The following is a 23,580-nucleotide window of genomic DNA, read 5'->3' as shown; positions in this document are numbered from 1 at the left end:
TCTCTGTCCACCGTCACAGCCTTGCTCTCTGACGGCTTCGCCTTCTGCCCCTTCTGGATCTCCACTGGACACGGACAGGAGGGTCTCAGTTCCCTCTGCCTCCGCACTCTAAGTGCCACCTCTGTCTCCCAGATGTCCTCGGTGCCCCCTCCACGACACCACACCCCTGCTCAGCCGTCTCTGGCCTGCCTGGCCCCTTCATGGCGTCTCAACTCTCCCTTTCTGGAAGTTCTGCCTCTTCCTCCTGCAGTGCTGGGTGGAACCCGAGAGCCTCGTACATGCCAGCAAGCATCTGCCCCAAGCCGCCCCTCACCCTGCCCTGCTTCCTTCTGCCTCTGATCCCTTTGCTCCTACCAGCTGCCACCCTGAGCAATGCTCTTGGGGTCTGGTCTGTTCTGGGTGCCACCGCAGCCTGTTGCCTTGGTGCTCTCAGTGTGTCTGGCAGGATGTCACCTGTATGCATGTCATTTGCCTGGATCAAGGAGAGCCCTCGGGGTGGCTCTGCAAGGGCTTTCACCAGACCCTGGGGTGCTGCCGCCTGGCACCGCTTACCACATGAGGGACCCCTCTTGGTGCAGGGCTGCCTTGGATGGGTGATTGACAACCAACACCCCAGCAGCAGGCTCCAGCCTCTGTGACCTTGGGGCTGCTTGTTGATTACTTGTGCTGATGGGCAGTTTATCTTAGTTCCTCCTCCATTGAGGATGTGGTCTTCCCAGACGTTTCTGGACTCCAAGGGGGAAGCAGTCTTGACCCTGATGCTCTGTGGACCCCGTGATGGATGGGACTAGAGCTAGATGGGTGATTTGAGGTTCTGGGTCTTAGATCTGCAAAGATGGGCTTCTGGGTCCTCCCCAGGAATCGTGTGGCCTCAGAGCAGAGTCAGGATGGGATGAGGCCCCTGCTCCTCTTGGCTGAATGGCTGGAGGTGGGAGCTGGGGCAAGCATGTGGCATGGACCTTCACTCTGAGCAGGAAATTGTTCCAATCTCGGTCCTCATCTCTGACCAGCTGTCCCCCTGCCCACCAGGACAGCAGGCAGGATTCCAGCCTTCTGACCTGGTGTCCACCCCCAGCTGCAAGAGGAAGCAGTTCTTGGCCTCCTGCCCCTGGGGAGGTCCTTCCTGGACACAAGGGGGTGTCTGGATAAGCTGCCTGCTAAGTGTGATCTAAGCCTCGGGCAACAGACTTGTCCTTTCCCCTTGGAGCTCACGGAGCCCGGGCTGGGCCAGGACGCTAGGCCCCACCCACCTGCCAACATTCCCCTTCCCAGCGTTCACCCTCCACAGAGGCCTCAGAGAGCTGCTGCCACTGGGAGATGCCTGCCCTGTCTCCTCTCACCCTGTGCCCCTTCCCCGAGTTGGGTGACTGCAGAGCCACCAGGGCAGGTGGCATCCGGACGAGAGTTTGCAGGAGACCCTTGTCCACACAGCAAGCCACCAGTGGCCAGAGAGGAAACAAAGGCCACTCAGGGTAGAGGCTGAGAGGCTGCCACCGTGTCTCCAGCCTTCTGCCCCTGTGTCCCCGCAGGCTGCAGTGTGCATGCCAGCACAACACATGTGGGGGCTCCTGTGACCGCTGCTGCCCTGGCTTCAACCAGCAGCCATGGAGGCCAGCCACCACTGACAGCGCCAATGAGTGCCAGTGTGAGTGTCCATGCACACGCGCTGCCGACACTGTGATCCAAGGGACGTGCCCCTGGGGCCTATCACCTTGGGGGCATGCTGACCACAGGTCCTCTCCTCCAGCCTGTAACTGCCACGGCCATGCCCATGACTGCTATTATGACCCTGAGGTGGACAGGCGCAATGCCAGCCAGAACCAGGACAACGCGTACCAGGGTGGGGGTGTCTGCATCGACTGCCAGGTAGGTCAGGGGAGAGGGCCGTGGGGGTCCCCGAGGTGGGGCCGGGACAGGTGGGGCGGGGGGAGGGCCGTGGGGCTGCCCGAGGTGGGGCTCCCCGAGGAGGGGCATGGACAGGCCTGGACTCAGTAGCCCTGCACCCCCAGCACCACACCACCGGCATCAACTGTGAACGCTGCCTGCCCGGCTTTTACCGCTCCCCAGACCACCCTCTGGACTCGCCCCATGTCTGCCGCCGTGAGTGGGGTGTCTCAGGCCCTGGTTCTGCCCAAGAGGGGTCTCAGCTCTCTGTGTCCCTAGGCCCTCACACCCCCGGAAGGCCTGTGCACAGCTCCCACCCCAGTGGCCAGGTTGGGGAGGGAGACTCCTGGAGTCTGGGCTGGGCCTCACCCGCCCCCGCCCTGCCCCTCCCAGGCTGCAACTGCGAGTCGGCCTTCACTGACGGGACCTGTGAGGACCTGACTGGCCGCTGCTACTGCCGGCCGAACTTCACAGGGGAGCACTGTGACGCATGTGCCGAGGGCTTCACAGACTTCCCGCACTGCTACCGTGAGCTGGCCAGGGCAATCCCGCATGGCTGCCGCGGGAGCCTGGGGCGGGGTGGGGCCCCTGGGCTGCTGGGGCCAGAGGCTTCCTCCAGCCGTGGCCGACACCTGGTGCTTCTTCCCTCAGCCGTGCCCACCTCCCCGAGTGACACAGGGGAGCAGGTGCTGCCAGCTGGACAGATCGTGAGTAAGTGTCCCAAGGCCTCAGGACCCCTCTTCGTGGCAGGAAGGGGCCACGGGTCAGCACTCCCTCCACCTAGGCCCTCTTTTATTTCTTTCTATGCAAATGATGTGAAATAATGATAACAGAAAACCTGCAGAAACTGGGTGAAGCTGGAGGGACCACACTGACCTGGCCTTGACCTTGCGCAGGGCGCTGGGTGTTTCCCACCCACAGACCCTGCTTTCCCAGTCTGTGCGGTGTGGACAGAGGGGCGCTTCCTCCACCAGACCCGAGTTGTGGGAAGCGTGGGCTCTTGCCTTTCCTGTGTTTTTTAACATTTATTTCATATTTATTTATTTATGTTTGTATGGTGTTGGGGATCGAACCCAGGGCCTCACACATGCTAGGCAAGCGCTCTACCACTGAGCCCCAGCCCCAGCCCTCCTTTCCTGTTTTAATGCGTGGATGAGCATCCGGGCGCCCAGAACTCAGCGCCGTGTCTTGATGCGTCCGGTCCTGGGAGGGTGCTCTGGCTCACCAGGCCTGTATGCTGTCCACTAGTGGCACTGGCTGTGGGCACAGCTGCTGGCCGGAGCCCCGCCGTGCCCCTGGCAGCCCTACTGCAAAAACACCTTCCTGAGCGGAGGGCTTCCTTCCTCCCATGGTGTTGGTGAAGTCTTGGTTGATGGCGTGTCCTGGTCCAGTTTTTCTCTGGTGACAAGACGTGAGGCCACGGTATTTGACAGTGGGCGGGTCTGAGGTTTGCTCCTGTGGTGTCTTGGGGCTCTTTTTTGCTGTCCTGGGGTCGGAGCCGCGTCCTCAGCCCCTTAGGTATCTTTATCTTGAGATAGGGTCAGTTGAGTTGCTAGGCTTCCTGGATCTCGCCCCCTCCTGCCTCAGCCTCCCAGCAGCAGGGTCACAGGTGTGGCTGCAAGTGTGCCCTGGGCTCCTGGCTGTGTTTCTCTGACTTGCCAGGTCCATGGCCCCTGAGTCCTCGCCTTTCTCGGGGCCCTGGTTTTAATGGCTTGTTGGTACGGCTCCCCCTGCGTGTTGCCGATCCTCCCCGCCCCGTGTGTTTTTCTCCCAGATACCTGCCTCTTCTGAGTGTTGTGCTGAATCCCTACGTTTTGGGTGCACCTGCCAATGTTGCTCTTGGTCTCTGAGTTGCTTGCTTTGGGATGCAACTGCTCCCTGAGTCCAGATACTCTCTCCTATCTTCGGGTTCTCAATAGCTTTCTTTTTTATATGGTAATGCTCAGATTCTCATCAATAGCGTGAACTGGGGTCCACCAACTTTGAACGGCAGCGAGGTCTTGGACTTGGAGGGCCACCAGCCTCTGAGGTTGCCCAGCTCTGCTTCTCTGGGTTGCTTCCAACCACAGACCTTTTGGGAACAAGTGGGCTGGGCTGCCTTCCAGTGAAACTGTCTTTACAAAAGCAGGCGAGGCCCCTGCACTGGGCTCTCCGGCCAGTAACTGCCTGTGGTGTCCAGCATCCCACTTCTCTTGTGTCCATTGTCCAGTGGATTATGTCAGGGTCTTTCCTGATGTGGACCCCGAGTGCGTTTCTTGCCCACACCCACAATGAGACCTTCTGCTTTTGCCCATGTGCTGCCTTGTTCTGGTTTTGAGAACCACTTGGGAACACTCCACGCCTTTCAATGCTGCAAATCCATTTTCAAAACCACAGGAGTGGTCCATCCATTGAGAGGGGAGCTGGGCACAACGGCACTGACCTGTCGCCCTAGCTCTGTGGAGGGGCGACAGGAAAGAAGGTCACCTGAGCCCGGGAGTTCAGGGCCAAGCTGGGCAACATGGTGAGACCCACATGTTTAAAAAAAAAATAGACAAACATGGAAAACTTGATAAAAATCACCCATAAAACTACCTAGTGCTGGCACCTGCTTCCCAGTGAGATCTTAGTCCAGGTTTTAATTTTCCTGTAGTTATTGTATGTATGAATTTAGTTTTCTAGCTCGTCTCACATCTTTTGGTCACTTATAATTCCTTGGAAAACTGTTTATTTCATTTGGAATTTTAATTATGGCATAAAAGTTAGGCATAGCATTTTGTTGTGGTTTTAGAATTTCCTGTCAATCGGATTACTGTCTGTTCTTTCTTTGCTTTGTTGATCAGACCTAACCAAGGTCGCTTTCTAATAAAACTGGAAATAACTTACTTTTTTTTTTTTTTTTAGAGAGAGAGAGAGAATTTTTTTTTAATATTTATTTTTCAGTTTTTGGTGGACACAACATTCTTTGTTTGTATGTGGTGCTGAGGATCGAACCCGGGCTGCCCGCATGCCAGGCGAGCACGCTACCACTTGAGCCACATCCCCAGCCCAACTTAGGTTTTTAATTAACTTTAAAATTTAGTTCCTTCTGTCTACTGTCTTTTGACTTGCTACTGTTTTGTATGTCTGTTTGCTTTGTGGCACTGGGGGCTGGACCCAGGTTGCTCTACCACTGAGACATCTCCAGACCTCTGTAAATTTCGAGACAGAATCTCACTGAGTTGCCAGGCTGACCTCCAACTTGACCTCTTAAGCCTTCCAGGTAGCTGGGGTGACACAGGTGATGCATGGCCTCTGGTCCTGGCTTCGGTGGCTGTGCTGGCAGAGCCCCTGTCGGTGGGGCCTGGGATGCCCTGCCCCGCTGTCAAGCCATCCGGCCAGGACTGTTGGTAGAGCTGGGTGAGACCCTGGCTGAAGCTTGGTCTGCAGCCTTGGCTCGGTGGGTCTGCTGGGCCGTGTCCATAAGTGCTGGCCGTTACTCCTGGTGGTGAGATCTCCTGTCCCTTCTTGCTGTGGCTTCCTCCTGGTTTTTTGCATGATGGTCAGATAAGGCTAATGATGTCTTGGCACTAGAGAGTTCTCTGTGGCCACCTGGAATACGGCCCCCTCTGGGCTGTTCTGTGGACCTTGGTGGAGATGAGCCCCCGCTGGGTGCTGGCTCCACGGGTTGGGCAGGCTGGCCAAGCTCATGTGAATCTACTGGCCCGGCCCGGGTGGTCTCTTTGAGCTGGTTCGTTCTGATAGTGAACTCAGACTTTCTGTGGCTACGACTTTGCAGAACTCTCCTCACAGTTGACAGTCTCCGCTTATTTGCCACTTCACACCGCTCCTGGGAGCTTCTGCTTCTTCATCTCCTGGCTGCTGTGTGTGTTCTCATCACGCACCCACCCTCTCTGTCCCTGCCAGTCCCGTGGCCTGGCATCCTGCTAGGGCTGATGCTTGCCATGATCCGGTCCTCACCTCCTCCGTGTCAGTGTCAGCCCCTCCCCTTCCCGCCTGGTCAGGTGTCCCACCTGCCCGAGTCCCTGGCTCTCTTGCTGTTCACCTAAGGAAGGGGACTCGCCTGGCACAGCAATGCCCTTAACAAAACGTGTTTTGGATTTGGATTCTGTGATGCTGCTGTGTTGGGGCACTCTGCCCCCCGCGGGTTTGTAGGTTCTCTATTCTGGTCTGACTAGTGGTCATCCTCAAACCATTATTTCTATCAGCAACAAACACTAGATGGCTTGCATACTAGACACGGTGGCCACACGTGTCATCCCAGCGACTAGGGAGGCCGAGGCAGGAGGACCAAGTTCCAGGCCAGCCTCAGCAGCTTAGCAAGACCCTCTCTTGAAATACAAAGGGCCAGGGGTGCAGCTCAGTGGCAGAGTGCCCTGGTTCAGTCTCCAGTAGTGGGAAAAACAAGAGGCCCAGCCCCTGGTATCCAGGGCCACAGCTGCGTGGGCCAGAGCAGGGTGCTCTTGCCCTTCTCTCAGCTCACAGAGCTGTCCAGAACAAGGCCCTGCGTCCTCCGTGTGGGTCGGTTCTGTCTTCGCAGGCTCTGGGTCGAGGTGGCCCTGGGCTCTGTGCCACGAGGCCAGCGTGGCGCCGTGAACTTGCCCTGATCCCCGCGCAGCTCCCCTGTTCGGGGTTCCCTCCTTGAGTTTCCGGTTCTTGTGGGGAGACTGGCCCTCCGGGGGCCGGCTCTGAGCACCACCCCTCCTCTAGACTGTGACTGCAGTGCCGCAGGGACCCAGGGCAACGCCTGCCGGAAGGACCCGCGGGTGGGACGCTGTGTGTGCAAGCCCAACTTCCAGGGAGCCCACTGTGAGCTCTGCGCCCCTGGGTTCTACGGCCCAGGCTGCCAGCGTGAGTCCCTGGGGGTCCCTCGCTGAGCACTGAGCAGGGGTTGGTCATTTCCGGCTGCCCTTTCATGGCCACCCTTCCCTGCAGCTTGCCAGTGCTCCAGCCCTGGAGTGGCTGATGGCTTCTGCGACCCTGACTCAGGCCAGTGCAGGTGCCGGGTGGGTTTTGAGGGGGCCCGATGTGATCGCTGTGCCCCTGGCTACTCCCACTTCCCTCTGTGCCAATGTGAGTGACACTCTCCAGGGGGCAGGGGTGGGCAGGGCACACCTGGCCAGCTCAGGTTCCCCTGTGACGCACCCTGCTCCACAGTGTGTGGCTGCAGCCCTGTGGGGACCTTGCCTGAAGGCTGCAACGAGGCTGGTCACTGCCCTTGCCGGCCTGGGTTTGATGGCCCTCATTGTGACCGCTGTCAACTGGGCCACCACAGTTACCCCGACTGCCATGGTAAGCAGAGGGCCTGGGCAGAAAGGGGCCAGGTTGCCACATAGTGCCGGGGCCTGACCCCACTGTACCCCTGCAGCTTGCACCTGTGACCCCCGGGGGGCCCTGGACCAGCACTGTGGGGCGCGTGGTTTGTGCCGCTGCCGCCCCGGCTACATGGGCACCACTTGCCAGGAGTGCAGCCCCGGCTTCCACGGCTTCCCCGCCTGCACTCGTGAGTGTCTTGGGAATGAGCAGGGCGGGGCGGCAGGCTGGGCCGTGCCTCCTCATGCCCATGCCTGCCCTGGTCCACAGCCTGCCACTGCTCGCCCGACGGCTCCCTGCACACAGCCTGCGACCCTCGGAGTGGGCAGTGCAGCTGCAGGCCCCGTGTGACTGGGCTGCGGTGTGACACGTGTGTGGCTGGCGCCTACAACTTCCCCTCCTGCGAAGGTAACTGGCAGTGGGCAGAGGCCTGTCTGTATGTGTGTCTCGGTCTCCGTCTGCGCCTCCCTGTGCTGTGTCCGTGGCGGTGCCCCGTGCACAGTGGGGGTGTGGGCACAGGGCCAGGTCTGTGCTGTGTGGGCGACTCCTTTGAGCTTCGTGTGGCCCGTGAATGTGTTCTGACGTGCACGCCCGCACGTCCTCACGGGTCGCAGGTGAGTTCCAGTGTCCAAGTCCTGTGGAGACTCTTACATGTGTTCACAGGCACATGCTGTGGGTGGGCACGCACCCTCCCTGCTGACCCCGCCCACGTCTTCACGCCCCTGGTAGCCACAGAGGCATACCTGATGGCTCCTGTGAGGACATGGCTCCTGGCCCGGCCTGGGTGGCCTGTGGCTCAGTGTACACACTGAGCATTGACCAGGCTTGGTTTTTTCTTCCTAGCTGGCTCCTGTCACCCTGCGGGCCTGGCCCCTGCTGACCCCACCCTTCCTGAGGTGAGCCCAGGTCTGCCCATGCTGGGAGAAGGTGGGGGGCCAGGCCAGGCTGAAAGTCCCAAACCCAGTGAGACCATGGCTCCCCACTCTCCTCCTGGTCCTTTGCACCCATTCCAGGTGCCTGTGGGCCTAGGCAAGGTCAAGGAGGGGCCCAGCCCCTACTGCAGTCAGGGCTCCAGGACGGAGTGTGGGAAGAGGGTGGGCCTGTTCTGATCTGCGGGGTCGGTCTCTCCCAGGCACAGACTGCCTGCACGTGCCGGGCTCACGTGGAGGGACCCAGCTGTGACCGCTGCAAACCTGGGTTCTGGGGGCTGAGCCCCACCAACCCTGAGGGCTGCACCCGTGAGTCTGTCCTGGAGGGAGGAAGGGGGGCTGGGGATGGGGCGTGGAGCCTGGGCCCTCCTGTCCCCATGGCCCTCAGGCCCGCTCTGCCCTCCCCAGGCTGCAGCTGTGACCCCAGGGGCACCTTGGGTGGAGTTGTCGAGTGCCAGCTGGTAAGTCTGAAGATCAAGGTGTCGGGGTGCAGCAGGTGGGTTGGCACCTTCCCCAGCCTGGTCCCACTGTCTCTCGTGGTCCCAGGGCAGCGGTCAGTGCTCCTGCAAGCCCCACGTATGCGGCCAGAGCTGTGCAGCCTGCAAGGACGGCTTCTTCGGGCTGGATCAGGCCGACTACTTGGGCTGCCGCAGTGAGTGCCCATTATTGGTCTCTCAGACCACATCCCTGTCCTCTCTCAGTTCACATGAAGGCCCAGGGAGGGGCAAATGGGTCAGGGACCCCAGCTGGGGCCTGAACACAGTGAGGCTCCCATGTTGGACTAGCATTGCTGGCCAAGACTGTGCTGGGGGCAGGCTCAAAGAGGAGCCCTTTCCCCCACATGGGGCCTATGCCCCGACCTGCAGCTTAGAAGGCGATAATCCACCCAGGGCCCTGAGCCTGGCTTCAGGGAGCCCAGCAGCACCTGAGTGGCTTCTCAGCCTGGTTGCTCGTTGCCGAGGGTATGAAGACCAGGGGTTCTGCCTGTCCAGAGTGGGTCCTGGGCTGGGCTGTGGGGGAACGGTACCCTCTGACCCACCTCTTGCTATCACAGGCTGCCAGTGTGACGTTGGTGGTGCTCTGGGCCAGGGCTGTGAGCCGAGGACGGGCGCCTGCCGGTGCCGCCCCAACACCCAGGGCCTTACCTGCAGCGAGTGGGTGCCCAGGCCACCTGGGCTGTGGGTGGGAGACGGCTCGTCCCGGGCTCCTCTGTGTCCCTCACCCCCACGACACAGGCCCATGGGGTCAGCTGTCCCTGGGGATCTGGTTGGTTGTGCTGAGCCTGCACACTCAGATACCTGTGTCGTGGCCAGGCCAGCAAGGGACCACTACCTGCCCGACCTGCTCCACCTGCGGCAGGAACTGGAGGACGCAGCCACACCTGAGGGCCACGCAGTGCGTTTCGGCTTCAACCCCCTGGAGTTTGAGAGCTTCAGCTGGAGAGGCTACGCACACATGACGGCCGTCCAGGTAGGGCCACGCCGTCCCTCCTGGGCCTGGCAGAGGAGCAGAGCCAGCCATGTGCCCACGTGGCAGGCAGATGGGGCAGCCCCTCAGCCACAGGTGTGGCCAGGAGGTGATGCTGCTATTCCACACCCCATAGCCCAGGATTGTGGCCAGGCTGAACGTGACTTCCCCTGACCTCTTCCGGCTGGTCTTTCGCTATGTCAACCGGGGGCCCATGAGTGTGAGCGGGCGGGTCTCTGTGCGTGAGGAGGGCAAGACTGTGGCCTGCATCAACTGTGAGTGGAGAGCTACAGCCCCCCCACCCCCAGCCCCCCCAGCCCGCCCTCCAGCTCCCTTCCTTGCTGCCTCTTCCTCCTCTTCCTCCATCTCCTCCTTCCCCTCCTCCTCCTTCCCTTCTTTCTCCATCTCTTCCCCCATCTCCTCCTCCATCTCCTCTTCCATCTCCTCCTCCTCCTCCTCCTCCTCCTCCTCTGTCTACATGGGGGAGGGGTGGGCCCAGCTGCCCTACACCATGGCGGGTACAACCTGGGTTGTCTTCTCCAGGCACAGAGCAGAGCCAGCTTGTGACCTTCTTGCCCAGCACTGAGCCCTCCTTTGTCACTGTGCCCCAAAGGGGGCTCGGGGAGCCCTTTGTGCTGAACCCCGGCATCTGGACCCTGCTGGTGGAGGCTGAAGGGGTGCTTCTGGTGAGGTGGGGGCCGTGGCAGGGAAAGGGGTGGGTCCTGGGCCAAGGAGCCTCTCGCCCACTCCTGCCTCCACCAGGACTACGTGGCCCTGCTGCCAAGCGCCTACTATGAGGCGGCCCTCCTGCAGCTGCGTGTGACTGAGGCCTGCACCCACCACCCCTCTGCTCAGCACTCTGGCGAGAAGTGAGGGCCCCCATGGGACTGGGATGGGGGCTGCCCAGACCCGCCCGGTGGACCTGGTGCAGACCTCAGCCTCTTCCCCTGCAGCTGCCTTCTTCATGCCTACCTCCCCCTGGACGGCTTCCCCTCGGCTGCTGGGCTGGACGCCCTGTGTCGTCTTGACAACAGCCTGCCCCGGCCCTGCCCCAGGGAGCAGCTTAGCCCTTCGCACCCGCCACTGGCCGCCTGCCTGGGCAGTGATGTGCGTGTCTGGGGCCCACGGCGGGTGGGCACCAGAAGACCTTAGCCTCGGGTGCAGGTCCTGTCTCAGTGGCAGGATGCAGGTGCAGGGCAGTGGAGCAGACATGCACAACCACTTCCCGGTCCAGGGAAACCGTGGCTCCTGCTGAGTGGGAGCTCCCCCAGCCTCCCCCCCGCCCAGGACCTGGGTCAGTGTCTGCCCCCAGCTGCCCCAGCACTGGCACTTGGCCGTGATCAGCAGGCCCCCAAGACAGAAGTGGGAAACAGGGACTGCGAGCCTTTGGTCATGCTGTCCTTCTCCAGGTGGATGTCCAGCTTCAGATAGTGGTGCCGCGGCCAGGCCACTATGTCCTGGTGGTGGAGTATGCCAATGAGGACGCCCGCCAGGAGGTGGGCGTGGCTGTGCACAGCCCCCAGCAGGCCCCCCAGCAGGGCACACTCACTGTCCACCCCTGCCCATACAGGTGGGCTGGGAGCAGGGTCGGGCTGGGCTGCGGGCTCTGCCAGATCTGCCCACCCGCTGACCACCCCTCTCCCCCAGCACCCTGTGCCGCGGCCCTGCTTTGGACACTCAGCACCACTTGGCCACCTTCCTGCTGGACTCAGAGGCCAGCGTCCGGCTCACAGCTGAGCAGGCGCACTTCTTCCTGGTAAGGGCCCCCTTGGCCCCTGGGCACTAAGGAGCCCAAGATAAGGGGTGGGGGTGCCACCAAGGAGCCAGAGGTCCCGAGGCACCAGGAGCCCTCCTTTCCTGTCCAGGACGAGGTCCTGTGCAGGGCAGGGTGCATTCCTGCGGGGTGGGTGGGTGGTGGGTTTCACCAGCACCGGGCGTGGCCACCCCACCTCCCTCCGCCCACAGCACAGCATGAGCCTGGTGCCCCTGGGGGACTTCAGCATGGAGCTCGTGGAGCCGCGGGTGCGCTGCGTGAGCAGCCACGGCACCTTTAGCCCCGGCAGGTAGTGGGGTCACCAGGGATGGGAGGCCAGCAGGGACCCGTGGCTGGGATGCTGGACTCACCCACGGTGCCTCCCCAGTGCCGCCTGTCTGCCCTCCCGCTTCCCGAAGCCGCCACAGCCCATTGTCCTCAGGGACTGCCAGGTGCTGCCCCTGCCTCCTGGCCTCCCCCTGACCCACTCCCAGGAGTTGACTCCTGGGGCACCCCCAGCGGGACCCCAGCCTCAGCCTCCCACTGCTGTGGACCCCGACGCAGAACCCACCTTGCTGCGCCACCCCCAGGTGAGGGCCCAGGCTGGGCCGTGGCCCCTGGAGGGACGGAAGTGAGGGTCAGGGCTGCACGCCCGGCCCTGACTCCGACCACCCAGGCTGTCCACTCACTGGAGCTCCCCTGCAGGGCACCGTGGTCTTCAACACCCAGGTGCCCACCCTGGGCCGCTACGCCTTCCTGCTACACAGCTACCAGCCGGCCCACCCCACCTTCCCCGTGGAGGTGCTCATCAACGGGGGCCGCATCTGGCAGGGTGAGTGCCAAGGACAGACTCACGGGCGACGTGGCCAGCCGTGCACACCATGGGGCAGGTTGACACATCCATGTCCTGCTGTCAGTTCTCAAACCAGGTGCTCCAGGGCCACTGTGGGTGGCAGCCCCATCTGTCACCTCTCCCCTGGAAAGTCTTGTCCCCATGTCAGAATCCCTGGCTGGCCCTGTCTCACCTGGAGGGGACCTGCTCCTGGGATCCATGTGCCTTGTCCTGAGGGCTGTGAGGTGGAGCACTCAATGTCGCATTGCACTCTCCAGCATTGGCCTTGTCCTGGCGTCTCCTCCCCTGGTGTCCCCATAGTGCCCAGGGCCCACGACAGGGCTGTCAGCACTGACACTGCCTTCCCGCTGCAGGCCACGCCAACGCCAGCTTCTGCCCCCATGGTTACGGCTGCCGCACACTGGTGCTGTGTGAGGGCCAGGCCGTGCTGGATGTGACTGACCCTGAGCTCACTGTGACCGTGCGCGTGCCCGAGGGCCGGTGGCTCTGGCTGGTGAGTCCCAGGACTAGTGTCCTGCTCAGGGACTAGCCATGGCTCAGCCCAGGTGTGTCTCCTACCTGCTGTAGCCCCCAACCCCAGGTGCCAGGTGGGGTAGCCCTTGTCTCTGGAGACCACCACATGAGGCCAGAGTGGCCTTCCCAGAGAAGCCCAGCCTAGACAATGGGGAAGGGAGGAAGAAGAATGAGTGAAGAGCTAGGCACGAGACCCTCTGCCCTCTGCCTCTGCACACTCCCCAGAGGTGTGCAACCTGGTCACCTTCCTCCAGAGTGGCCAGGACAGACTGGGCTGCCCAGCCTCAGGGGCGACCCCTTGCATACTTCAGCTGCAGGCTCAGCCACACTCCCCCAGCCCGACCCTCAGCAGGGCTCATGGGGGGAAGGTGACCAGGCCTCTGCCCTAGGATTACATTCTGGTGATCCCTGCGGAGGTCTACAGCTCCAGCTACCTCCGAGAGGAGCCCCTGGACAAGTCCTATGACTTCATCAGCCACTGTGCGGCCCACGGCTACCACATCAGGTGGGGCAGCACCATGGTCCAGGGTGGGGTCCGGGGTGGGGTCCAGGCTGGGAGCTGGCCTCACCACCTGTCCCCCAATTTAGCCCCAGCAGCTCATCCCTGTTCTGCCGAAATGCCGCCGCCTCCCTCTCCCTCTTCTACAATAACGGGGCCCGGCCTTGTGGCTGCCATGAGGTGGGAGCCACAGGCCCCTCGTGTGAGCGCTTTGGGGGCCAGTGTCCCTGCCGGGCCCATGTTATTGGCCGTGACTGCTCCCGCTGTGCCACTGGCTACTGGGGCTTCCCCAACTGCAGACGTGAGTACCACGGTGCTCAGGAGACCGGCCGCTGTGAGCGCTGGACCCCAGGGGCACTTGCTGGTGGAGTGGGGTGTGCTAGGGAACATGGGCAGACGGTCAGCAGAAGGTTCTGGGGCTGTCTGTGGACCTCCGGCAGACAGTGGCCTGCACATAGGGTGCCCCTTGCAGGGTTGTCCAGAAGGCTCCAGGGACTGGCAGGTTGCCTGCAGCCCCCGGCACTGGACGTGGACCCTAGGCAGTTCCTGTGTGTCAGAGAAGCTGCCCCGGGTACAGGGGCCCAGCAGGGCAGGACTGGCATGGTCTTGGGCTGCAGGTGGGCCTGAGTGGGTCAGAGGGCTCAGCCACTTGTGTCCCCCTGCAGCCTGTGACTGTGGTACCCGCCTGTGTGACGAGCGCACAGGCCAGTGCATCTGCCCCCCACGCACGGTGCCCCCCGACTGCTTGGTCTGCCAGCCCCAGACCTTTGGCTGCCACCCCCTGGTGGGCTGTGAGGAGTGCAACTGCTCAGGGCCCGGTGTCCAGGAGCTCACCGACCCCACCTGTGATGTGGACAGTGGACAGTGCAGGTGAGCTGGGAGGGCCCTGGCCTGGGGCAGTCGTGGGCCAGGAGTGACACTCACCCTTACCAGTGGGGCCGGCGTACCCTGTCCCCTCCAGCTCTGGGGGACACGGTCCAGACGGGGACCCTATGAGCTCTTGCATATGGGCAGGGTGAAGGAGGCTCAGCTGCTTCTGCCCGCCGGCAGGTGCAGACCCAACGTGGCCGGGCGCCGCTGTGACTCCTGTGCCCCCGGCTTCCACGGCTACCCCCGCTGCCTCCCCTGCCAGTGTCACGAGGCAGGCACGGCACCCAGCATCTGTGACCCCATCACAGGTCGCTGCCACTGCAAGGTGAGCAGCCACCAGGCCTGTCCTGCACCTCTTGGCCGAGATGTCGTCCTCGGCAACGTTCTTGGGTGCTTAGAGCTCCCTGGAAGTTTGTGGGTGAGGGGTGCCAGTGACCCTGGGGCCAGGACGACTGACCCCTGCTGCTCCTCCTCTTCCCCAGGAGAATGTGCAGGGCCCTCGGTGTGACCAGTGTCGCCTCGGAACCTTCTCCCTGGAGGCTGCCAACCCCAAAGGCTGCACCCGCTGCTTCTGCTTCGGGGCCACAGAGAGCTGCAGGAGCTCCGTCCATGCCCGCCACGAGGTACCACCTGGGGACCAGGACTGAGGCTGGCACCTCCTTGGGGAGAGCATACATCCCTCCCCAGGGGGACTGGAAAGCAGGGTGGGGCCATGCAGTGGGCATCCACCTTGGGTGACCCACCGTGTGCCCACAGTTTGTGGACATGGAGGGCTGGACATTGCTGAGCAGTGACCGGCAGGTGGTGCCCCATGAGTGGCGGGCAGCGACAGAGCTGCTCCATGCAGACCTGAGGCGCGTGGACGACACCTTCCCCGAGCTGTATTGGCAGGCGCCCCGCTCCTACCTGGGGGACCGGGTGAGCAGGGGCACTGGGCCAGGGGGAGGGCAAGTCAAGGGTGGCTGTGTCCTCTGGAGGCCTGGGAGGGGGTGGTGATTTGTTGTCCAAGGATGCCCCCCCTTGGTGAGGGGCACCTGAATGCTGGCCTATTGCAAGAGAAGAAACCAGCAAGGGGCCAGCCCATGGCAGGGCTGCTGTGAGAGTATACCTGGCCCAGCCTCAGGACCACTTGCCAGTCTGTGGCCAGGGTCTAGTCAGATGGTCCCCTCTGTCCTGCCACCAGGTATCGTCCTATGGTGGGACCCTCCGCTATGAACTGCACTCAGAGACCCAGCGTGGTGACGTCTTCATCCCCACAGAGAGCCGGCCAGATGTGGTGCTGCAGGTAATGACATGGTGGACATGGCCAGGAGAGCAGGAGGGTGGGCGCGAGCTGCTGGCCCTGATCCAGCCCGTGTGTCTCCAGGGCAACCAGATGAGCATCATGTTCCTAGAGCCCGCGTACCCCGCACCGGGCCATGTTCATCGGCGGCAGCTGCAGCTGGTGGAGGTGGGTGGCGCTGGCCTGAGAGCCAGCACGGCACAGCGGGCCCAGGGCCACTGCACCCACTCTCTAATGCAGAAGGCCCCAGAGCAGGTGGCTGGGCAGGCAGGCTTCCTTCCTGGTCACTCGTGTGACACTGTCTTGCCGCTCCCTGGTTGTGATAGTGATGGGCTTCCCACCCTCAGTGGCCAGCCGGCTCCCTCCTTGTTTCCTCTAAGGCTCCATGTGATGGACAGCCCTCTTTAGTGCCCCAAGTGGACCCATTTTTCATGTGCAGTTGATGTTTTGGTGTCCTGTTGAAGGGGACGGAGGGAGGTCAGGAAGGCCTGGCCTTCGTCCTGTTCTAGAAGCGCAGCCCTTCCCTGCACCTGAGCACCTGGTGTACCTGGAGTGGCCTGGAGTGGCCTGGAGTGGCCTGGTGTGTGCTGTCAGGGAGGGTCCAGTGTTGGATCTGCAGAGCGCGTCCTGTGCAACCTCCTCCTTCCTGTCCCTGTAACTCGTGTGCGTCTGTCCCGTCACAAGGATCTAGCCTAGGCTCTGCCCACTGGGTGTGGCCCACTGAGTCCTTTCTCGGTGCTGCAGGGAAACTTTCGACACCTGGAGACCCACAGCGCTGTGTCCCGGGAAGAGCTCATGATGGTGCTGGCAGGCCTAGAGCAGCTGCAGATCCGTGCCCTCTTCTCACAGACCTCCTCGGCCATCTCCCTGGGTAGGGTGGTGCTGGAGGTGGCCAGCGAGGCAGGCAGAGGGCCTCCGGCCAGCAGTGTAGAGTTGTGCATGTGCCCAGCCAACTACCGTGGGGACTCGTGCCAGGTAGGCACTGGGGGTGGCTGCCCCTGCACACTCCTCCCCCTGAGCATTCTCCCTGACTGTTCCCACGCTGCCTGCTGGCCTGTATGCCTGCCTGTGGTCAGCTGTTCTCCCCGCTGTCCACGCCCATGCCCCTGCCCACAGCTGCTATTGATGTGTTCCCTGCATACTGCCCCCGCTAGCCATCTACCCTGCATCACATACCACCTGTCCTGCCCCACATCTTAGCCACTCCTCTCACCTGTCCTAAGTGGCACCTGCCCCTTCAGGGGCTGATGTCTGGACACTCCCTGGAAATAGATACACTGTGTGGAGGGGCTGGTCACCAGCCCCAGTGCCCAGCTATCCCTGAGCCAGTGCATCTGCCTGGCTCTGGGGTGTTCTTGGGTCTGGGGACCAGCACCAGACACTTGCCCTGCCTCTAGCTGCCCAGGCCAGCCTCTGACCCCGTGGTGCCTATGCTGTGCCGGCAGCCTCCCTGCCCGCCCTGCTCCCTTGCTCATCTCCAATGCCCCCTGCGCTCCCCCAGGAATGTGCCCCCGGCTACTACCGGGACGTCAAAGGCCTCTTTCTGGGCCGCTGTGTGCCCTGTCAGTGCCACGGCCACTCAGACCGCTGCCTCCCTGGCTCTGGCATCTGTGTGGTGAGTAGGCCAGGGAGAGCGGGCTTCCACTGAGGGCACAGAGGGCAGGTGGGGAGGACCCTGAGCCTTTGGGACAAACAGTTTAGGGAGGAGGGCCTGGGGCCTCCACTGTCTGTGCTGACTGACCCCTTTGCCCTAGGGCTGCCAGCACAATACCGAGGGGGACCGCTGTGAGCGCTGCCAGGCTGGCTTTGTGAGCAGCAGCTCAGGGGACCCCACAGCCCCTTGTGTCAGCTGCCCCTGCCCCCTGGCAGTACCTTCCAACAAGTAAGTGCCCCAGCACTCCCCACTGAGACCCCCCGCCTGGCTCCTACAGCCCCTCCAGAACCCCGTGTCTCCCTGGTGAGGCTCATGCTGCCCCCTGGAGGCCCAGGGCAGAGGGCGGGCCCCTGAGGTAGGGCTGCTCCCAGGATGGAGGGGCAGGCACATGGTGAGCGACTGATATCCTTACAGCTTCGCGGAGGGCTGTGTCCTGCGAGGTGGCCGCACCCAGTGCCTGTGCAGACCTGGTTATGCTGGAGCCTCCTGCGAGCGGTGAGCTGGGGGGTGGGCCACACGTAGACCCAGGCTGCTCCTGGGGGGCCGCGGGACACTGACCAGCCCTTCATCCCTAGATGCGCACCTGGCTTCTTCGGGAACCCTCTGGTGCTGGGCAGCGTGTGCCAGCCCTGTGACTGCAGTGGCAACGGAGACCCCAACGTGATTGTCAGTGACTGCGACCCCCTGACTGGGGCCTGCCGCGCCTGCCTGCACCACACCACAGGGCCCCGCTGCGAGCGCTGTGCCCCGGGATTCTACGGCAACGCCCTGCTGCCTGGCAACTGCACCCGTAGGCCCGGGGTGGGGACGCGGGGTGTACCAGGGGCAGGCCGCAGCTGGCACTGAGCCCCCTGGGCTGGCAGGGTCCCTTCCACCTCATGGGCACAGTCAGCTTCACGGTCAGTCCCCACAGTTCCCCTGCGTCCAGGGAGGGTAGCCTGGACAGGGCTCAGGGAGGAGGGTCAGGTCAGACAGTGAGCTGGTGGCCGTGGGGTCTGAGCAGCCTGGACCAGTCGGCAGGGTGGCGATGGGCATAAGGCCTGGGGGTGGGGCCAGGGCAGCTGTCACAGCCACCCTTCCACAGGGTGTGACTGCTTCCCCTGTGGGACCGAGACCTGTGATCCTCAGAGTGGGCGCTGCCTCTGCAAGACAGGTGTGGCTGGGCAGCGCTGTGACCGCTGTCAGGTACTGCTGCTGGGAGCCAGGAGCTCAGGGCTGGAGGCGGGCATTGAGGGCCATGCAGGGCTGTGACCAAAGCCTGTGCCCACAGGAAGGACACTTTGGCTTTGAGGGCTGTGGGGGCTGCCAGCCTTGTGCCTGTGGACCAGCTGCAGAGAGCTCCAAGTGTCACCCCCAGACTGGACAGTGCCAGTGCCAACCTGGGGCCGGGGGACTCCAGTGCCGCGAGTGTGCCCCTGGTCACTGGGGGCACCCAGAGCAGGGCTGCAGGCGTAAGTATGGCCAGGGGCCAGTGGAGGGCATATGAATGGTCAACACCCTGAGGTCAGGGAGCCCTGTTCACCCTGACCTCTCCACAGGCTGCCAGTGCCCAGAGGGACACTGTGACCTGCACACAGGCCGCTGCACCTGTCCCCCAGGGCTCAGTGGGGAGCGCTGTGACACCTGCGGCCAGCAGCACCAGGTCCCCGTGCCTGGCGGGCCCGGGGGCCATGGCGTCCACTGCGAAGGTGTGTCCCACCCTGCACCTCTGCCCTGTCTCTGTCCCACCCTGCGGTTCCACCCAGCAGAGTGGGAGTCCCAACTCATATGGACCTCGCCGTGCAAGGGACCCCATGCCCGTCCTTAGAGTCCTCCTGACCCCCATGATGGCCTTACTTGACCTGGGACCCATACCGACCTTGGATCCCTATACCAATCTTGGATCCCTATTACCTGGACACCTCCTGCCCAGCTGAAACTCTCGTCCCAACTGACCCAAGGGGCACTGTTGTCACTGCCACTTCTCTGGCAGACCTTCTGGCTCCATGTTGACCTCTGACCCTGTCCCTAGCTCTGGTGCTGATCCCTTTCTCTGATGACCCCATGTCCTTGCCATAACCCCAGACCTCCCACCAATCCTGGGCCCCTGTATTGATCTCGTGACCCCTGGCTGACCCATGTACACTGCTGACCCCACAATCTCTGGCCCCTTGCTACCACAGTGTGTGACCACTGTGTGGTCCTGCTCCTGGATGACTTGGAGCGGGCTGGCGCCCTCCTCCCCGCCCTCCGTGAGCAGCTCCAGGGTATCAATGCCAGCTCAGTGGCCTGGGCCCGGCTGCACAGGCTGAACGCCTCCATCGTGGACCTACAGGTACCACGCCACTCCAGGGCCCCTCCACGGCCCCCCCCCCAGGGCCCTGCAGGGCAGGCACCCACTTCCTGCTCCCCACAGAGCCAGCTCCGGAGCCCACTGGGCCCCCGCCATGAGATGACACAGCAGCTGCAGGCCCTGGAGCAGCAGAGCACGAACCTTGGGCAGGACGTGCAGCAGCTGGGTGGCCAGGCAGGACCCCGGGAGACCCCTGGCCCAGTCCCCTGGGGGGCCCACCTCTTGGGGAGACTCTGGGAGCCTCCAACACTTTGCCATCCCAGGCTGTCCTCTGTGCCCCTGTCCAGCCCCGCCCCTCCCCACAGCAGGGCTGTGGGCTGAAGGACATGTCACCCACAGGCTACTGGAGCCCGAGACTGGGCAGGCCAACTGCTGGGCACCACTGAGGCCACCCTCAGCCGGGTGCAGGTGCTGCTTGGGACCCTCCAGGCTGTGGACCACACCCTGAATGGTAGGCTGGAGCCCAGGCTGGCTGGCCAGGGCTGCCTCAGGGTGTGCGCCCTGGGTCTGCATCTGAGCCTGGCCTTGAAGTGCCGTGGGCAGACTGGAGGTAGGGAAATGGCACCTCTGGAGGGAACAGTGGAGCATCAGGAGGTGGGCGAGGGGCTGACCTCACCCAGCCTCCCTGGAAGAACCTGGGTTGACAGTCACACTTGCAGACTGGTCACCCGTGAGATCTGAGACTGAGAAGTAGCCCCTGAGCTCCTGACACAGGAGCTGCCCCAGCCAGAGGGTGGAAAGAGGGGGTTTCAGCTGCAGCTGGTCAGCGACCAGGAGTCGGCTTCGACGAGGGCCAGCAAAGGCAGCTGAGGATGCAGCCTCAACAGCTGTCGGGGTTACTGGGCAACAGGCCAGCCGCAGGACCTGACGGCCCCCTCCCTTGTAGAGTTGGCATCCCAGATGGGCCACCTGTCACCAGCCAATGCTTCAGTCCCGTCGGGTGAGCAGCTGCGCCAGACGCTAGCAGAGGTGGAGCGGCTGCTCCAGGAGATGCGGGCACGTGACCTGGAGGCCCCCCGGGCAGTGGCAGGAACTGAGCTAGCTGAGGCCCAGAGGCGTAAGTGTGCTGGCCCCTGTCAGGCAGGACTGGGAAGGGGCAGGGACATGCTTGGGAGCCCGGCTGAGGTCAGTGTGGACTGGCACTAGGCAGGGACCAGGTGAGGACTAAGGGTCATGAAGAAAGCTGGCTTCCAGAGTGACCATCCTCACACCCCTGTGTCGGCCAGTGCTGGCCCACGTCCAGGATCAGCTGACCAGCCGCTGGGAGGAGAATCAGGCACTGGCTACACGCACCCGCAATCAGCTGGCCCAGCACGAGGCCAGCCTCATGGACCTGCGTGAGGCCCTGAACCGGGCAGTGGACACCACACGGGAGGCTGAAGAACTCAATAGCCACAACCTGGCACGCCTGGAGGAGGCCTTGGTGAGAACTTAGCCCTCTCCCCCTTCCCCCAGCAGCCCTCCCCCTCCCCCCAGCAGCCCTCTCCCCCCCCCCCAGCAGCCCTCTCCCTCCCCACACATCTTTTAATCCCATCCTCCTCCAACTTTTCCTTCAGCAACGGAAGCAGGAGCTGTCCCGGGACAATGCCACCCTGCAGGACACTCTGCAGGCTGCCAGGCACACCCTGGCCCGTGTCTCTGAGCTTCTGCATGGCATGGACCAGGCTGAGGAGGTTAGCACAGCCTGTCCTCTTGGCCCTTCCTGCCCAGGCTCCTGTAGGGCTGCAGCCTGAGGCTAGTTTGGGGGCTCACTTGTATAGAGAGTGCGGCCCTTGGGCAGGTGGGCAGTGCATAGGTCTCAGGAGGGTCCCACTGAGCCCACCCACCCCTAGGACCTAGAGCACCTGGCTGCCAACCTGGATGGGGCCCGGACGCCACTGTTGCAGAAGATACAGACTTTCTCCCCAGCGGGCAGCAAGGTGGACTTGGTGGAGGCTGCCGAGGCCCACGCACAGCAGCTGGACCAGCTGGCCCACAACCTGTCCAGGTGCGTGGTCCAATGGGGAGAGCCCCAGTTTCACCTGGGGATGCAGCCAGATTTCCCTGGGGGAGCCAGGCCTCCCTCAGCCCACAGGAAATCAGGGTCCAGCCTGGCAGGAAGCAACCGGAGAGGCAGAAGGTTCACTTAGATGCCCTTTGATCCCCTCTCCCCGACCAGCATCATCCTCAGTGTCAACCAGGACCGCTTCATCCAGAGGGCCGTGGAGGCCAGCAATGCCTACAGTAGCATCCTGGAAGCTGTGCAGGCTGCGGAGGTGGCCGCTGGCCAGGCTCAACAGCAGGCGAGCCGTACGTGGGAGGTGCGTCCCCAGTCCCCCCCTCAGCTCAACCGGAGCCCCTGAGCCTGCCCACCTCCCCTGCAGTGTGGCCTGCACCTGTTCTTGTGCCTCCAGGTGGTGGTGCAGCAGGGCCTGGCAGCTCAAGCCCAACAGCTGCTGACCAACAGCAGTGTCCTGGAAGAGGCCGTCCATAGGCAGGAGCAGAGGTTGGGCCTCGGTGAGTGCTGGGGTCTGATGCGGACATTCAGGCTCTTTAGAGCCCCTTGGCTTCTGGGCTGCGTCTGTGTGGGGATTGAGGTTGCTAGAGTGTGGCTCAGGGTGAGTGGGCTCTGCTCCACCTGTCCATGTCCACCTGAGGGCCCCACAAAGCCTGCCGTCCTCCAGGGTGTGCATGGGCCAAGGAGGCGCAGCCAGAGAGGGTTGAAGCTGGGCCCCACATCCAGGTGGCTGTCCACCTGGGTATGTGTGGCTTGGTCCTGGGGTCTTGGGGGAGGGCTCCCCAGTGCTGAGCTGCCTGTCCCACAGCATGGGTCACCCTGCAAGGTGCCAGGACCCAGCTCCACGATGTCCAGGCCAAGAAGGACCAGCTTGCAGCCCAGATTCAGGCCGCCCAGGCCATGTTGGCCATGGACACAGGTACTTGGTCACTTGTCCTGCCGCTGCTCCCGTTCCTTCATCGCCATGGTGCCCAGGCAGGGGTGGATGTTGGGCATCATGGGAAGGGCGTCCTGGGGGCTGGGAGCAGCTGGTCAGTCTATGAGCACAGAGGCCAGAGTGGGGCCAGTGGGGCTGGAGCTGTGGGCCGGGCGAGGGCCTAGGAGGTGCAGTGGTCAGGTGGGGATGGTGGAGGGCATGCGTCCTGGGTCGGGTGAGGCAGAGCCTGTTTTCAAGGGTACTGAGCTGCAGGGTGTGGGGACCAAGTCAAGCAGAGGGGCTTGGGAAAGCCGAGCCCAGAAAGTGCTCAGCCGGCTCCTGCCAAGCGTGCCCTCTGCAGATGGGACTGCAGAGAAGATCAGCCATGCTAAGACTGTGGCCAGAGAAGCACAGGACACGGCTGCCCGTGTGCAGTCTCAGCTCAAGGACATGCAGAGGAACGTGGAACGGTGGCAGGGCCAGTTTGGGGGCCTGCAGGGCCAGGACCTGGGCCAGGTGGTGCTTGACACAGGCCGCTCAGGTGAGCAGCAGTCCGTGGAGCTCCTGGGGTAGAGGGAGGAGAGCAAGACTCTCAGCCCTGCCCTGTCCCACAGTGTCCACCCTGGAGAAGACTCTGCCGCAGCTGCTGGCCAAGCTGGGTGACCTGGAGAACCGTGGAGGGCACAACGCCAGCCTGGCTCTGTCTGCCAACATTGGCCGCGTGCGGGAGCTCATTGCCCAGGCCCGAGGTGCCGCCAGCAAGGTGGGTGGGAGTCCCAGGACCTGGCGGGTGGGAGTCCCAGGACCCGGCAGGTGGCCAGGAGACCAGGTGCTGACCATTGACTTTCCTGTTCCCACAGGTCAAGGTGCCCATGAAGTTCAATGGGCGCTCTTGGGTGCAACTGCGTGCCCCACGGGACCTCGCCGACCTCGCCGCCTACACTGCGCTCAAGTTCTACCTGCAGGACTCGGAGCCAGCACCGCCGCCCGGGCAGGATGCTGGGGACCACTTTGTGTTGTACATGGGCAGCCGCCAGGTACTGGGCAGGGGAGAGGGAGAGAGACTGGGCTGGGCATCGGGTTGGCAGTAGGCGGAGCATGGTCCCTGCCCCAACTGTCCTTCCACTGCTGCCACAGGCCACTGGAGACTACATGGGCGTGTCCCTGCGCAACCAGAAGGTGCACTGGGTGTACCGGCTGGGGGAGGCCGCGACTGCGACCCTCAGCGTGGACCAGAGCATCGGGGAGCAGTTCGCAGCTGTCAGCATGGACAGGTGGGAGGCCCGCAGCGGGGCCAGGACCTCCACTGCCGTGCAGGCCCATTCTCACACTCACCTCTG

At 63.1% G+C, this 23,580-nt stretch overlaps 1 protein-coding gene across 3 annotated transcripts in view; it reads left to right on the top strand.

Annotated features, from left to right (window-relative positions):
- Nucleotides 1-23,580, top strand: part of Lama5 (laminin subunit alpha 5) — a 45,384-nt gene that overhangs the window by 17,569 nt on the left and 4,235 nt on the right. For 2 of the 3 annotated variants that reach the window (XM_076852083.2, XM_076852085.2), the window contains 56 exons: nucleotides 1,530-1,645; nucleotides 1,748-1,866; nucleotides 2,010-2,100; nucleotides 2,278-2,412; nucleotides 2,536-2,595; nucleotides 6,574-6,714; nucleotides 6,799-6,936; nucleotides 7,021-7,155; nucleotides 7,232-7,366; nucleotides 7,447-7,584; nucleotides 8,020-8,072; nucleotides 8,309-8,414; nucleotides 8,514-8,566; nucleotides 8,652-8,757; nucleotides 9,160-9,259; nucleotides 9,419-9,575; nucleotides 9,709-9,847; nucleotides 10,116-10,258; nucleotides 10,335-10,441; nucleotides 10,526-10,679; nucleotides 10,982-11,142; nucleotides 11,220-11,328; nucleotides 11,538-11,635; nucleotides 11,714-11,915; nucleotides 12,031-12,157; nucleotides 12,532-12,671; nucleotides 13,081-13,196; nucleotides 13,280-13,491; nucleotides 13,856-14,060; nucleotides 14,241-14,385; nucleotides 14,543-14,683; nucleotides 14,817-14,978; nucleotides 15,244-15,345; nucleotides 15,427-15,510; nucleotides 16,087-16,317; nucleotides 16,844-16,957; nucleotides 17,097-17,224; nucleotides 17,411-17,491; nucleotides 17,572-17,786; nucleotides 18,081-18,181; nucleotides 18,267-18,447; nucleotides 18,535-18,684; nucleotides 19,159-19,310; nucleotides 19,392-19,502; nucleotides 19,668-19,779; nucleotides 20,215-20,385; nucleotides 20,555-20,751; nucleotides 20,885-21,001; nucleotides 21,161-21,315; nucleotides 21,487-21,628; nucleotides 21,722-21,824; nucleotides 22,133-22,243; nucleotides 22,602-22,781; nucleotides 22,855-23,003; nucleotides 23,101-23,277; nucleotides 23,378-23,514. In XM_076852083.2, coding sequence (XP_076708198.2) covers nucleotides 1,530-1,645; nucleotides 1,748-1,866; nucleotides 2,010-2,100; nucleotides 2,278-2,412; nucleotides 2,536-2,595; nucleotides 6,574-6,714; nucleotides 6,799-6,936; nucleotides 7,021-7,155; nucleotides 7,232-7,366; nucleotides 7,447-7,584; nucleotides 8,020-8,072; nucleotides 8,309-8,414; nucleotides 8,514-8,566; nucleotides 8,652-8,757; nucleotides 9,160-9,259; nucleotides 9,419-9,575; nucleotides 9,709-9,847; nucleotides 10,116-10,258; nucleotides 10,335-10,441; nucleotides 10,526-10,679; nucleotides 10,982-11,142; nucleotides 11,220-11,328; nucleotides 11,538-11,635; nucleotides 11,714-11,915; nucleotides 12,031-12,157; nucleotides 12,532-12,671; nucleotides 13,081-13,196; nucleotides 13,280-13,491; nucleotides 13,856-14,060; nucleotides 14,241-14,385; nucleotides 14,543-14,683; nucleotides 14,817-14,978; nucleotides 15,244-15,345; nucleotides 15,427-15,510; nucleotides 16,087-16,317; nucleotides 16,844-16,957; nucleotides 17,097-17,224; nucleotides 17,411-17,491; nucleotides 17,572-17,786; nucleotides 18,081-18,181; nucleotides 18,267-18,447; nucleotides 18,535-18,684; nucleotides 19,159-19,310; nucleotides 19,392-19,502; nucleotides 19,668-19,779; nucleotides 20,215-20,385; nucleotides 20,555-20,751; nucleotides 20,885-21,001; nucleotides 21,161-21,315; nucleotides 21,487-21,628; nucleotides 21,722-21,824; nucleotides 22,133-22,243; nucleotides 22,602-22,781; nucleotides 22,855-23,003; nucleotides 23,101-23,277; nucleotides 23,378-23,514 — 7,545 coding nt within the window. The remainder of the gene's footprint in view (nucleotides 1-1,529; nucleotides 1,646-1,747; nucleotides 1,867-2,009; nucleotides 2,101-2,277; nucleotides 2,413-2,535; nucleotides 2,596-6,573; nucleotides 6,715-6,798; nucleotides 6,937-7,020; nucleotides 7,156-7,231; nucleotides 7,367-7,446; nucleotides 7,585-8,019; nucleotides 8,073-8,308; nucleotides 8,415-8,513; nucleotides 8,567-8,651; nucleotides 8,758-9,159; nucleotides 9,260-9,418; nucleotides 9,576-9,708; nucleotides 9,848-10,115; nucleotides 10,259-10,334; nucleotides 10,442-10,525; nucleotides 10,680-10,981; nucleotides 11,143-11,219; nucleotides 11,329-11,537; nucleotides 11,636-11,713; nucleotides 11,916-12,030; nucleotides 12,158-12,531; nucleotides 12,672-13,080; nucleotides 13,197-13,279; nucleotides 13,492-13,855; nucleotides 14,061-14,240; nucleotides 14,386-14,542; nucleotides 14,684-14,816; nucleotides 14,979-15,243; nucleotides 15,346-15,426; nucleotides 15,511-16,086; nucleotides 16,318-16,843; nucleotides 16,958-17,096; nucleotides 17,225-17,410; nucleotides 17,492-17,571; nucleotides 17,787-18,080; nucleotides 18,182-18,266; nucleotides 18,448-18,534; nucleotides 18,685-19,158; nucleotides 19,311-19,391; nucleotides 19,503-19,667; nucleotides 19,780-20,214; nucleotides 20,386-20,554; nucleotides 20,752-20,884; nucleotides 21,002-21,160; nucleotides 21,316-21,486; nucleotides 21,629-21,721; nucleotides 21,825-22,132; nucleotides 22,244-22,601; nucleotides 22,782-22,854; nucleotides 23,004-23,100; nucleotides 23,278-23,377; nucleotides 23,515-23,580) is intronic. The other variant, XM_076852084.2, reaches the window with a different exon arrangement.

The sequence above is a fragment of the Callospermophilus lateralis genome, chromosome 3, assembly GCF_048772815.1.
Source record: "Callospermophilus lateralis isolate mCalLat2 chromosome 3, mCalLat2.hap1, whole genome shotgun sequence".
NCBI classification, from domain to species: Eukaryota; Metazoa; Chordata; class Mammalia; order Rodentia; family Sciuridae; genus Callospermophilus; species Callospermophilus lateralis.
Note: the sequence above shows the minus strand (reverse complement) of the source record. Positions and strands in the feature narration are given on the sequence as shown.